The sequence below is a fragment of the Armigeres subalbatus genome, chromosome 1, assembly GCF_024139115.2.
Source record: "Armigeres subalbatus isolate Guangzhou_Male chromosome 1, GZ_Asu_2, whole genome shotgun sequence".
NCBI classification, from domain to species: domain Eukaryota; kingdom Metazoa; phylum Arthropoda; class Insecta; order Diptera; family Culicidae; genus Armigeres; species Armigeres subalbatus.
In genome coordinates, this window is record NC_085139.1 from 69509858 (window position 1) to 69524661 (window position 14804).

A 14804-nucleotide genomic window follows, 5' to 3' on the forward strand; every position below is an offset into this window, starting at 1 on the left:
GTGTAACACCCGGGGTACGATTTTCAACAGATACAGTCAATTTATTTGTTTCGCGGATGACATGGACATTGTCGACCGATCATTTGCAAAGGTGACAGAACTGTACACCCGCCTGAAACGTGAAATAACAAAAGTTGAACTGGTGGTGAATGCGTTGAAGACAAAGTACATGCTCGTGAGCGGAGCCGAGCGCGACAGGGCCCACCTAGTCGTGAAATACGAAGGTGCATCATCTGTGGCAGTCGGGCATACTACGGGCTCCAGAAGAAACTGCGGCCAAACAAAGATTTTCAACCGCACCAAATGTGTTATGTACAAAACGCTGTAAATACCGGTAGTCCTCTATGAACATGAAACATGGACAATGCTCGAGGAGGACTTGCAAGCACTCGGAGTATTCGAAAGACGGGTGTTTAGGACCTTTGGTGGCGAAGAATGAACCACGATGTCACCAGTTCTAAGGCGAACCCAGTATCTAGAAGGTAGCTAAATCCGGAAGGGTACGACGGGCAGGGCATGTTGCAAGAATACCGGAAGTCAACCCTGCAAAGATGGTGTTCGCTTTCGATCCGGCAAGTACGAGCGAGATGGGTTGAGCAGTTTCAGAACAATTTGGTTAGCATGGGGTGTATTCGAGGATGGAGAGATGTGGCCTCGAACTGTGTATTGTGGCGTCAAGTTGTTGATTCAGTGTTATCTGTTAAGATTTAAGCTGAATAAATGAATGAAACTATAGAGGAAGATTGCTGCTGTCGTCACTGGCGAAAAAGCTTTGGCTGGCAAGGATAGGGCACTAAACGGCAACGCGTAAAGGTCACCAAAGCTGCAATGAACCGCCAGGAGAAAGAGGGACTGAGTTAGAGAATGGATAATGACGGACATGACGGAAGTGATTGTGTCCTTCCTGGATAACCGCTCGAATAACAGCCGTTCAAATTGGTCGCAGTTGCAATGCAAGAGGGGAAGTGGGGAAGGGGAAGTCTTGCAATGCAAGAGCAGTTGCAATGAAAACCAGTAAGGAGGCAGAGAGAAAAATTTGCCACCTTATTGAGGAGAAGCACTTGGCGGTAAGCCAATTTGCGGACTTGCAACGATGAATGACCGGCACCAGCGCACCTCATGAGCTGAGTAAAACCGTGCTGATTGCTACCTCGAAGAAGATGAATTAGTATTGCCCGTAAGTGAAGGTACTGAAAATCGTCGGGAGAAGGGACTACACGGGAGGAAGAGAGCATGATTGTTACTTTCGTCACTGGTCGAAACAGCATTTGCTGGCTGGGAGCCGCTAGGAGGACACAAACAAATATACGCAACACTGAAGAAAGCTCCAAAGCCCATGAACACTTGACGCGATTAAGGGTATATTTCATTTGGAGAATTAAACTTCCATGGGCATAAATGTATCATCGTGTGGTGTTAGCATCATGATATACGAATGCAAAAAAAGGTAACTTGGCTTAGAAGCCTCGCAGTTAACAACCGTGGAAGTGCCCCATGAACACTAAGGTGCAAAGCGGCAATGTCCCAGTGGGGGATGTAATGCCAATAAGAAGAAAAAGAAGGGCTAGGTTCTATGACATGGGCTCGTCTTGGTTAACGGGTTACCAATGTGATAGAAACGGATTGTTCCGGGTATTCAACCACCCGACAATGATCTGAAAACTCAGATGTGAATATGTACACGCGAGGGTCGTGGGTTCAAGTTCCATCGAAGGGAAAGCGGTTACCTCCAATACATTTTCCTAATCAAAATCTTCCACATAATGTACATATTCAAATCTGATCTGGGTAGTTAAAGGTATATTGGAAGATGGAAACTGTATGGACTCCATTTTCAGTTTGAGCTATTGCTAGCACATGATAAGTAGGGAAAGATACAAAGTAGGAGAATTGATTGGGCCTGGTATTAAACCCACAACCTCCTGCGTATGAAGCAGAAGCGGTAGCCATATGACCACCAAGCCCGTTCTATATTCGGGAGTTTTCTTTTCACACATTAAAAAACATAGCATTATGTTCAAAGGTTATTCTTTTCTTTTCAATAGTAAACATTTTTTATTAACCCGATTCATTTTGTCATCAAAATACTCATTTTTTTTCATCTTCACTCCTCTACATTTGGTGAGACAAAGATCCTAAAACAATTAAACAAAATAGTTAATCATATGTATTACATACATATATATACAAGAAAATATAATAGAAAAGACTAATATGTCTCAACATAATAATAATAACATAATAATTGTCTCAACATACCTCCAAATATTTACAATTCTCCACAAAATAGAATACCGCTTCGTTTGTTAATGAACAATTTTTGAACAAGTTCAAAATTTCCAACTCGCCTAGCATTGTAGCTACGATCCTGGCCGACTGGTCATCAAAGTTTCTACAGTGTGAAGCATTTAGCCAGGTGATATTCGGACACTGACGACACAGAGCTTCCCAGCCTACGTTGGTAATTTTTGTGCACATGGCCAAACTAATGCTCTTCAATGCCGGATTGTCGAATGCTGCCAACGACAAATCCGTGATACCGTCGCATTTCTCCAACACCAAATCTTTCAATTTTTTCAAGTTGCTTATTCTTGTCGTACCCAGAAAAGCCTGTTCGGTGATTTGTTTGCATTTACTGATATCGAGGCTCTCGAGCTCTGGTAGTGAACAGAATATGAGTTGCGTTGTTTCATCAGTCACCGCTTTTCCACATTCGCTAAGATTGAGGGCTTTAAGATTCGGAAAGCTAATAGATATCTGCCGAACCGCTGGTAACTGGAGCTCTTTATAATATATTCCTAACGATTTCAGATTGGGCATGTATATGTGATCAAAGCAGTGCTCCGTGAGTCCTATCGTGTTACGATTCTTTGTCAGCACTAAATTTTTCAATTTTTGCAATTTTTGTAAATTTTCTAGTCCACTATCTGTGTTACGTGACATGTCATAATAAAACTGTTCCAATTGGTGCGAATTTTCACAGATGGCCTTCAGGTACTGATCGTTATTAACGTCTATATTAGACTCAATGGCTATTTCTAGTTTCTTAATTTTTTTTTGCTTTTTTATGAAGTCATAGAAAACTAGGTCGTCCTTTAACTTCAGTTCATTTATTATGACTTTTTCCAATTGAAGATCGTCGTCATCAAAAATAAGCTTCTTCAGTGCAGGATCGTTGAAGCTGTCTACTTTAAAAGACTTCATAGTTTGTTTGTGGGATTTTACCAACCGAGTTACAGCGTTCACCTGCTGCCAAAGGTCACTATCCGGATCACCAAACATTTCATTGACAAACAGCTGAACTTTTATTTTAACTAATTTGCAATGATTCTTGGCCAGATTATCGTAAATATGGCCCGACTCGTAGCGTTGTATTTCATCTTCAGGATATTTGAAATTGAATTTCTTTAGATTCGGTAACTGTAGTGGTTGATTTGTAATGTCTCCAGCAAACACACATTCTTCAAATTCTAATCCTTTAAGATCAGGAATGATTTCTAATAACTCGAAAATTCTATTTCGTTCTAGATGACATTTACAAAACGAAAGCGTTTGTAAAGAAGCAGCAAACTTCATAAGCAATTGTCGTATTCGATTTATAAAAATGTTATCTTCGTATATAATATCTCTGCGACAGATACTTCTCTTTGACTTAGCGACATCATAGAATGGAATGGAACAGAAGCATATATTTTGATAAAGACAATCACTTCGAAGAAACAAATCGATCGTTTCTAGTGTAAGTTCCTTCTTAAAATGCACCACCATTTTTGACATAAACGTGGATCTTTCATAAACGTCATGCCACAATTGACAAACAGCGGATGCTTGTTTCAAGTCACTGTAGCGGAGATTTTTGAATATTTTCTCCAAAATCTGTAATGAAAAAATTATATAAGTTAATGAGCATATGAAAGTGACATCTGTTGAAAATCTATGCACATGTAACGTTAAAAGTATATGATTATTCAATGTGTGATATGGATTGTTATAGCTTATTGCTTTTGAGTCCAGTTTTCGTTTTTGTTAACTACCCACTTCAACCTTTTTTGACCCAATGGATATAATTTTAAGGCTATCTTTGACGAAAACAATAATTTGTATGGAACTAATTTCAAGATTAATTTACCATAGTACGAATACCACCAGTAGTGTATTGACACATTATATTTAGGAGATAGATCAACAGCTTAAAACCAAGTTAAAAACCTATTTTGATAGTGCTAACAAAAGATATTTTAGTAACTAGATAAAGATTGTCGCTTCGGTTCCCTTTGTTCTGCTGTCCGAAACATGTGTGGTACCTAACTGTCAAATCGAATGTATTTTTCCTTCATTGACATTTAGATCCCCTATCCTCATCAGCAAAAGATGTTCCGGACAGCGACGACAGCGACAATGTTCATCTGGTAACTAAAATATCTTTTTGTACTAACGCGTCTAACAATTAGGTGAAGACGTTCTGTTTTTGAAAATTCTGATTCAAATTAATATTCTGCTTCGAACGATGGTCCATGCAATACCGTAAAACCCCGCTCAAACAACACTCCTAAATCAGATATTCTAATTAGTATCCCGGTAATTTGACATTTCTGTAGTTTAATATAGTAAATTTCCTAAAGAAATCACCTTTTTCCAAGTCTGTACCTATTTTATAAAACGAAAACAAAAAGTGCTACACGTGTAAACCTACCAGTTATTTTGACTGTAATAATTTTTCATTGCACATAACAGAACAGCAGTTTGCGCATTTTATTGGTATTATACAAAAGCAATCGAGCTAATAAATTAGTAAATCTATTGTATTTTTCATCGGGATTTCTAATATTTGTTAGAAAGGAATATTTTTAAATTGTATCAGTATCTACTAAGTAAATAAGCTTATTGGTTATCTAGTCAAGCTCATGTAATGGTCAATTTAAAAGTCAGGATAAGCATCAGGATCTTACCTCTACTGGTAACAAGTCCATGACAATTATTTATCCTTTATGCGTCGTGTGATCATTTCCCATGGACAAATGTTCTCTTGGCGGCTGTCATATTTCCTTGTTTCGAAGACGTTTGTTTTACCATGATGGAATCCTATCTCGATTAGACCTGCAAAAGAAAATAATTTCGTTGTCTTACTCATGGCTTATCATGGATCCTACTTTCACTTCCCTTCCCAACTAACTGATAATGATAAGATGATATACATTGTATTTATATCATACTTGAGAACTGCGGCTTCGCAGAGTGTCACACACGACTTGAGCCTACCAAATAAATGAAAATAGTTGAAAACATCCTTTTCGTTTGACCAATGTACACTTTGTTGTCGTCTGTTCTATAAAGTTAAGCTCTACCTGGAATAAGGGCGAATGTCGCAAGAGATGATTCTCTTTGTCGACTTCCCCTCTTTTAAATAAAAGTGCCAAACAGCAGATTTCCTTGTATGTAGTTTATCACCTCAGAGCGAAAGAAAACAATGCGAACTTGCATTCTGAGGTGATAAACTGCAAAGAAATTCCCACTTTTATTTAAATGAGGGGAAGTTAACGAAGAGAATTCTCTTTTGCGACATTAGCCCTTTTACCAGACAGAGCTTGAAGTATGGAATATATCACATTTTTCTGTTACTGTGTAGAATCTGGTCCTTCACTCGGTCCTTCATTTTGCTAAACAGTTTGTATTTATTTTTGTTCTGTAGTCTTGACGCAAGGATAATCCCATCTTTACGTAGAATTTTACGTAACTTTTCGCTGTAAAAGCGATTAACCATATTTCAGAAACGGATGTTCACGGTCGTTCGATTGTAAGGAATTGTAGTGTTTGTGTACACTTATAAAAATCCACACATTTTCATTGGCAGAAATCTAAAAAAAAATACAAATAAATTTTATGTTTGCCGATACCACCCGCTCTAGGAGAATCCACATAAAAGTTATTAGTTAATAATGGTTATGTGTGTTTCCACATATATGCTATGCGAATTCACATAGCCGTTATGCGGAAAATGTTGTAATCAAAATTTATGTTTGCCACACATAATGAATATGATTGGATTTTTGTCAGTGTATTCTTTCTGATTTTATCAGGCTACTGTCATGCTATTGTTTAGCCCATCGCCAAATTGTAGCCAGGATGTCCCGGGCACAATTTTTTTTATACTACTTTTCAATGATGACAGCGGTCTATGTCTATTGATAATGATGACACCGCGCTTGTCACAATTTCTATTTTGATTTATTTTTATTACCGAAAAAAACCAATAAAAACAACAAATAAGTTTCCAAGGTAAATAAACTCGCCAGAAAAATAATCTTGCTCTGTGAGCAGGGTTATTTGAAAATTATCGAATTATCACTTTTAAGTTTAATTTGATTTTTATTCAGAAGATGGAATATCGTTCGCTTCATAATATAGAAACTAAAGACACTATATACAAAGACGCGAAATCTGATCCCTGAAGAAACAAATCAACCGGCAACCCCGAATGCGCAGCACTGCTGATGCTGCATAAACTTTTCAAATTGGTCTATAAGATTTTAATTTTCCAACAATATTGAATTTGTAACACGTTTACCAAACCAAATCGGGTTGTGAATTCACGATGAACAAGTGATGAATCATTTGTTGCGGTTGATTTGCTCCAAATGATCAAAATAATAATTAAAGCAAGTGTATTTGTGATAATTAAAATAGCCCTTCCCAAATGTTACGCGCGATTTTTTGGAATGACAGGTCTCTCGCTCGATTGGAATGGCACTGACAGTAAATTTGGAATGAATTATTGGCAGTGGCTGATTTTCTACCCGCCGCTGCTACATCCAGGCGCTATAGTATATGCGCTAAATAGCCAGCATGAGTTAACCGCCAGAAATTTGTATGGCGAAAGACATCTAACGCGGGTTTTCTCAAAATTAGGAACTTTTTATGAAAAACTATTTGGTACCGGTTATGAAGGATGGTGTCCGCTACTATGCCTACCAAATATTTTTTCGATTAAGGTGCTTAATTTTGAGAAATCGAACCTTAGATGCCTTTCGCCATACTGATTTCAGAAAGTTAACTCCTAGTGTGCCGCTGTAAGCACGCTCAAAGCAGGCGATTCATTCCAATGAATCGCCTGCTTTGAGCGTGCTTACAGCGGCACACTAGGAGTTAACTTTCTGAAATCAGTATGGCGAAAGGCATCTAAGGTTCGATTTCTCAAAATTAAGCACTTTCATCAAAAAAATATTTGGTAGGCATGGTAGCGGACACCTTCCTGCATAATCGGTACCAAATAGTTTTTCATGAAAAGTTTCTTATTTTGAGAAAACCCGCGTTAGATGACTTTCGCCATACAAATTTCTGGCGGTTAACTCTTGCTGGCTGTTTTGCGCATATACTATAGCGCCTGGATGTGACAGCGGCGAGTAGAAAATCAGCCACTGCCAATAATTCATTGGAACATTTCAGCCGGATGACACACAGCTATGCTTCTGGCTCCAGCATAAAATTCACGTTACTGTTTTGCTGTTGGCGTTATTTTCTGTTAAAATATTTTTACCAAATATTCAAATTTGTTTTGCACCGTACTAACCGTGTTGTGTTGAATGACGGTCTTATTACATTTTAATTGAAAATCGAACACATTTTTCACGGCACGGAATACGTGGTACGTAACGAAAATAGTAATAAATTCATTCAAATCGCTTAACAACAATTACTCCATCACAGGAAATTAGTCCTGAAATGATGTTTTTGTTTACTAATTTTGAATTGTCAGTGGGGCCCACCACGCGCTAACCCCAGAGATGCTAGCCACCATTTTTTCCCATTGGAGAGATAGGCGATGACAGTAGGGTGGAACATTTCCTGTCTTTGTTTATAGTGTCTTTAATAGAAACAAGCGAAGAGAATAAAAGCAAATCTGGCTTCACGGCCTGCAGAAAACAAAATCTCATGAGATTGAATAATTTGAAAAAAAAAAAAATAAACTGACTGTCAGTAAATATGAATTCTTTGTTTCGCTTCACGTCCTGTTTACTTTAGCACTATGTATTGGCATATTTTCAGCAATAAAAAACATAGAAACTAGCTATTACAAATTTTGAAACAGTTTTTTTTGCATTTGTGTAAACATTTACATATTTTATATAATGCCGCTCGCATTACTCATCACGCATTTGATACCACATTGCAATATTTGTTTACTTTAGTCGGGTGGAACCGTGCCAGTCGATTCGATTGGGACTTTTGGCTTCACTCTTTGCTGGCCTCTATATAAACATCGTCTACGTTTGAATCTCTCAACAAAAACACATAGCTTCTTCTGAAAATTGATTATTTTTAAGAACTATAAACAACGCATCAACATTTTGTCACAGATTCACAACACACTGGAAATTTGACAGAGCTTGACGTTCTCACTAACACGTTAACCTGAATGTACCTAGAAATAGGTAATAAATATAGATAGTGGAATATAAATATATATATATAAATATATAAATATATACACACTTAACTCATTTCACCGTATTCGGTAAATTTTACCGAAATCTCAACAGCAGAACTGTTCGGTAATTTATTTTACAGATTTTTTGTAATTTTTTCCATTGCTCAACTGTCAAAATCACCGAAAATCAGTTAAATTATTTACCGAACAGTTCTGCTGTTGAGATTTCGGTAAAATTTTACCGAATTCGGCGATTTATTTTAAGTGTGTATAAATAATATATAGATTCTACTATCTATAGTAATAAATAATTACCTAAATTTAGCAAAACCGTGGAAAGCGCCACGGAAAAAATGACATTTTTGATTGCAGATCGTATTTATAAATATTATCATACTTACTTGCATACTTAGGGTGAAGTTATCGTGTAACGATATGTACTCATTTATTGATTCATTTTGATCAGCGTGTATAGGGCTATCTTGTGCTCCATGGTAACGCAAATAAGGTATGTTTTCGGTTTTTCGCTCGCACGCTTAGATGAGATTACCTAAAATTAGGTTTTTATTTTACCTAAAATTAGGTAGTGGATGTTTACTAAAAATGTCGATAAAAATTAACGATAATAATCGTTAGTTTTTACCGACTTTTGAGTATTTGAAGATTTCGGATGATGACGTTAGTTTTTACCTAAAATTTAGTATTTCTTGACTTAACAAAAAAAGTGATTTTTGGTGCCACTGTCTCTCTGTTGTGCAGATCCTTTTAATCACAATCGCTACTTCCTGTTCCTGCTACTGCATTCGTCAGAATTCGATCGAAAATTGACGGTAAGTATACAACTGTTAGGAGCAAATTTCCGAGGCCAATACACGAACTTTTGTAAATTTGCAGGAGTCCGGAAGATGGTTTCCTGGAATCATATTCCTCCTGAAACATTGAGGCGGCAGATCAGTGTTCGAAAAACATATCCCCAGATATTTACTGGGTGGTTTAAAATTAGTTGGCCATTTAAACATGCGCACATGAGCACGAAAACACTAAGGCCATGGAAAGCCATTGAAATTTCCCACTAGAAAAACTCCTAGACTGCAACAGGATTCGAACCCAATAAGGTCTGTAAGAGCGCGATTTTCATTGATTTTTATTACATTTATTTAACATTTCTTCAGATTACAGTGAATCAACAATTTGATGCCCCAACACTCGGTTCGTGGATACATCCCTTTATCCTCAGCTGCGCACCATCGCTCGCCAAGTGTTTTGCATATTGCTTGATTCGCTGCACTTCCGTTGTACCACCCGGATCGGATACGAACACTGCGAAAACTTCCTGAGACAAATAATGGTGCATATCCTTCCTGAGACTGTACCCCCAGATAGTCCCGCATTCATGTGTATCTCTTTTCTAGCTCCCATATTTATCCTTTTCTAAAATAAAAGATATGATGGAAAGAACTGTTTTTCTTATTAACGAAACACCAAATAAAAACCTAATAATAGGTAATTTTTAACGTTTTCACGAAACCAAAACAAACAACATTTACCTATTTTACGGTAAAAAGTAACGTCCGGAAATCGGTAATTTTTAACGATAATTCTTGTTTACCACCATTACCTAACTTTAGGTAATCGATGATTACCTACATCTTAGGTATGTGCACTTTAGTTCGATTATCGGTATTTTTTACCGACTTTTAGATTATCCTACCTAAGCGTGCGTGTTGGAACGAATCGATAACAGTTTTCAGTTTAAAGTAAATTGCTGAGTATTGTTGCGACGAACGGTCGAGCCAGCAGTGTTGTCCTACACTCAGGGCAAAAAAATCTGCTCTTTGATTTTACTCCATTTAAACGATTTTATAATCTTAACTAAGTAAGTTCAATTACTAGAGGGATATTTTAATTTTCTAAATGTCATGTCAAACTGTCAAAAAAATGCACGCCAGAGCTACAGGAGCGCGCACACTGAAAATACACTGGAGTGTTTTCACTGTTTGCGATGTATTTGCATTTCATGTTTTTTGTGATGGGATTTCATCTTGGGCTTTATCCACGTTTGGCAGTAAGGCCTGAAAAACTCAAATAATGGACGACGAGGACTCTGCTTTTTCTTCCGCACATCCACCGGGTAAGGTAAGTTTTCTCTTCTGTGGATCATTCCCGAAATATGTACAAATATTTTCAATTTGCCCTTTCAACAGATTGCCATCGCCGAGGCAATCGCCATAGTCAGAATGGTCGGGAGCCGCAACTGCTTCAGCAGCAGCAACAATTATGGCGAACGCTTTACTTCCTGGACCCTCGGAATTGTGCGGAAATACGGAACCCACGACCCCATTTAACCCCGTAACACGGTAGATCACTTTGACGTAGTGTGTTGCGGTGTAAGATCTACCAAACAGAGCCCTAGCTTAATCCATTTTTCTAGCTAGGACAATAAGTTGTGGTAATTCAGGATTCATCGTATTTAGTCCCCGCTACCAACAGCAGTCTCAGAAATAAAACATAATTAATGTTACCTTGCAGACAGTTGAAAGACTCGAATTCCTCTTGTTTGAGGCTAGGCTGTATGCAGCGGAAACAACTTTTCAAGCAGTTAGTTAAAAAACCTCGGTACCCATTACTATGTTATAAATGGTGTTGTAGCAGTAAAATTTATGATATTTCAATGATATTTTTTATCCGGGCGGTCCTAGGCTGAACTGACTGCTGGAAAAATCGAGTTAGGGGTTTAAATACGTACTAACTCTTCTTGAACTGGTGAACAATGGTAGTGAGAGGTACACACGGAAGTTCTTTTTACTGAACAAATTCTCTTGCTTGAAATGGTCTTGTAAACAGAGCTAAATCCCGGATTTCATTGTTTTACTGGTGATATTCTAGAAGCAAGACAAGGATGTTGCTAGGGTTCCGATGCATGGCCAAAAACAGTATCACTGTTCTGTTTTCTCAAGAAATGATTGATTTCCTATTAATAAGGGGCGCGCCTTCAATGGGATTGCTCTCTGTGAAGGGTCTAAATAGCGGGACCTTGTCATGGTGCTCTTGAGAAAAGGAAACAACAACTGTATTAAAACCGATACTGCATTGCTTATCAATAGTAATGAAGTAATTCGACATGCACTTAAACAGTAAGGATACGGGTAACGCTACAATAGATCTAATAACAGGTCGCAGTGGCATACCCGAACAGGAAAAAAACCCAAATAAAGGATATTTAAAACTATGCAAGAGGTAACGCTAGCGGTCCGGCAGTAAGAGCAACAATTTGTAGTGCTGATGTAGTAGGTGCCAGTAAATTGAGAGACAACCCGCTTTCATTAATTGCCACAGTGATGATACTTTGCTTGAAATTATTCACTTGTCATAAGACGAGTTTGTACAATCCCATTGAATTTCACCACTTAATTGTATCTCGACAGATATGTATTTCGACCTCAACAGTAAGGCCGTCTTCAGTGTCTCGTACTTGACTCGACTTAGCCGGATAAAAATAAAAAATCTAAATAGATTACCCGGTGGATGTGCGGAAGAAAAATCAGAGTCCTCGTCGTCCATTATTTGAGTTTTTCAGGCCTCAATGCCAAACGTGGATAAAGCCCAAGATAAAATCCCATCACAAAAAACATGAAATGCAAATTGAAGAATACAAGACAACATTTTCAAAACAACTTATCTGCTTTTGTAAACAAAGATTCAAACGACGATTTGACGAATCTGATAGCTCTCCCACGCAAACTAACACCACCAATAGGTAAGTGAAGGTTTCCGCTACCTGTTGATGGTGTTTGTTTTGCGTGGGAGAGCTATCAGATTCGTCAAATCGTCGTTTGAATATTTGTTTACAAAAGCAGATAAGTCGTTTTGAAAATTTTGTCTTGAATATATCGCAAGAAAACATTGCAATGCATAGGGTAAAATGCCCAATAGTGGACCCCCTAGTAGCGAAATTTTGCTGTTTTTGTCATAAGGAGTAGAAATTTTCAACATATTAAATCTGCTTGACATATAATACCAAGTTCTGCATCTCTACTTCACGATACATACTTAAAACACTCAAATTCACGACGTTAATCGTTGAAATTAATATTTCAAAGTCTGACTGAATTCGCCCTATTAGGCTTTCAGCGATCGTGTACGTACACGCACGTTTCATTCACACTTTTACTCGGTTTGTTTGCAACCATGAGCAGCTGTCACGGCAAAATCAAATGGGATTGTTTGCAACCACGAACCTGCGTTCATGTTGGTGAGAATTGTCGGCGAGACCCTAATAGTAGACCCCCTGGGGGTCCATAATAGGAATTTGCTTCCCTATAGTCGACACTTCATTTGATTTTTATGTTCCGTTTCGGGACGTTCTTCTTCCCTACTATGGACTATAGACACTATAGCTTCCATAGACGAGCGCAGGCTCGGTTGAGTCATTTCGATTAAGTGTGTTTTTCCACTTTTTCACAGTGTACCACGCGAATTTGACGTCACACGCTTCGTTGCTTGGATTGCAATCGTGACGTCATGCTCGTTTGGCTACACTAACTGACAGTTCGTTTGGCTACACTCGCCTTCGCCTCAGCTCGTCTATGGAACCTATAGTGTCTATACTATGGACCCCCCAAAATATTCCTATAATGGACACTCTCGTGTTTATTTTTTATAGAATTGTTAAAAAATAATTTAATTTTACTTTCCATACACGTAAAAAAATTTAATGTTGTTTATTATTAATATTTCTAATATTTTTTGCCAAAGCAGGCGCTTAATGACATGTATAAGAAAAAACTTATACATCGCATTAGTCACATACATTCGGAAACTTATACTTTTCATTAACTTATGAATGTTATTAGCTTTTTGATATGGGATCATTCATTAGGTGGCATAATGAAGAGTATAAGTATTTTCGAATGGTTTTTTGCCATAACATATTGCGCTTTTTGCACTTTACAAGAGTTCTGCGAGATTTTTTTTCTCACAGTCATCTTTTTCTCACACTCAATACACTCATAAAAGTTTGATTTTCCGTGTATAATGCTTGTGTGTGAGTTCTCAATCTGAAAACAAATAGACGTCAAATCATGGCGGGAATCGATTTAGTGTACACGGTTACATGTGACTAACAAGTAATGGGTTATAATTGGGTAAGTTTCACTAACAAAAATCGATCAACCGAAATGAGAGTGAGTGTGAGAAAAAGAAGCGGGCAAATCACAATCTACACATAACTCTTCAAATTCGTGAAATCGGCAATATAAGGTTATTTTTTACGTGTAGCATTTCCAATGCATGTAATCAAATCATATGACTGTAAGGTAGGTTCTCCCGATGGATTTCATAGCAAAATGTTTACATTGTGCTGTAACAATGCAAAAATGGCTGGAGGGTCCACTATTGGTTGGGGGTCCACTATTGGGCACCCTATACCTCGCGTAATATTTGAAAAGGGCCTTACAGCCAAAACGTAAACACTGAGAAAATGCCGTTCGAAAAAAATGCATCACAATTTCTATTCCTATTTCCCAGGTTTATGATATTTTAAGCAGCAAAAACTCCTAAAAGCACATAATCAGCACTATCTTATAACCTTAATTGCATCGAAAACATGCAAAAATGTGTCGAAATCGTTAAAATAAAAGTTTAAGTCTATTTTAATTTTTTTCTCCGGGATAGGTCTTCTTGATAAGTCATTCTGCATTTGCTTGTCATTCATAGACCCTTTGTTTATGGCATTTTTTGAAAGTAAACACGGGATAAGGCTTTTCGGGAGGGGAAATTTCCTCTCTCCGAGGTCGGGCCGATGACGGTTCGGAAAAAATTCTCGTTATCGGCCCGAAGTTGGAGAAGGCTTATCCCAGACAGAAAAAAACGAGTGGCTTGGCCGTTTTTTAGGGTGGACCTACACATATTTTGAAAATAACACGTTGTAGGCCCAATTAAAAATTAGTTTTTTCTAAGTAATTTAATTGAAGATGCGGAACATTTTTATACTATTAGTAGCTATTAGAGGATGCTATCGAAAGGTCTTAAAATTGAATTTGTTTACTTCTCATTGTAGGCCCTAATCAATTGTTAAGCGAGATACAATGTAAGCAAAGCAAGTCTAAATAGTAAGCATCGATAAGAATATAAGTCGAAAAATGTTGGAAGAGTATTCTAAGCTAAATAGCTTTTTCATTTTTCTCCCTGTACGGATTGCGAGAAAAATCCAACTTCGATAGTCCCCCATTTCGGTTTTTAACTTGACTAGCGATTAATATGTTTCAAATAGTGATGTAACAGTAAAATTTATGATATTTTTTATTCGGGGAATCATTCTGGAAATTTATGGTCAGAGTAATAGTGACACAAAATTGAACACGCTTGGCTCAGTGTGTAT

At 37.6% G+C, this 14804-nt stretch overlaps 1 protein-coding gene and 1 long non-coding RNA gene across 3 annotated transcripts; both read right to left on the reverse strand.

The window, feature by feature from the left end:
- Positions 1–2011: 2011 nt before the first annotated feature.
- On the reverse strand, positions 2012–5676 carry LOC134226807 (uncharacterized). 2 transcript variants are annotated; one of them, XM_062707816.1, is made up of 4 exons: positions 5260–5676; positions 4950–5097; positions 2260–3876; positions 2012–2135 (listed from the first exon to the last, which is right to left on the reverse strand). In XM_062707816.1, the coding sequence occupies exons 2-4, from the start codon at positions 4968–4970 to the stop codon at positions 2025–2027; spliced, it is 1749 nt and encodes a 582-aa protein (XP_062563800.1). In that variant the 5' UTR covers positions 4971–5097; positions 5260–5676; the 3' UTR covers positions 2012–2024. The 2 variants fall into 2 exon arrangements, with proteins under 2 accessions (XP_062563800.1, XP_062563790.1); XM_062707806.1 differs by having other exon boundaries at positions 5214–5676.
- A 3882-nt stretch (positions 5677–9558) lies between these two features.
- LOC134211232 (uncharacterized) lies at positions 9559–10099 on the reverse strand. The gene is made up of 2 exons (XR_009978990.1): positions 9973–10099; positions 9559–9856 (listed from the first exon to the last, which is right to left on the reverse strand). It is a non-coding gene; the product is annotated as an uncharacterized LOC134211232 (long non-coding RNA).
- Positions 10100–14804: the final 4705 nt, after the last annotated feature.

Bases quoted from the DNA above. Each gene is read 5' to 3' on its own strand.
- LOC134226807 (XM_062707816.1), bottom strand. From the start codon at position 4,970: ATGGACTTGTTACCAGTAGAG. The intron at 3,877-4,949 runs GTAAGATCCTGA...TTTTCATTACAG, and splicing joins TGGACTTGTTACCAGTAGAG to ATTTTGGAGAAAATATTCAA. The intron at 2,136-2,259 runs GTATGTTGAGAC...TAATTGTTTTAG, and splicing joins AGAATTGTAAATATTTGGAG to GATCTTTGTCTCACCAAATG.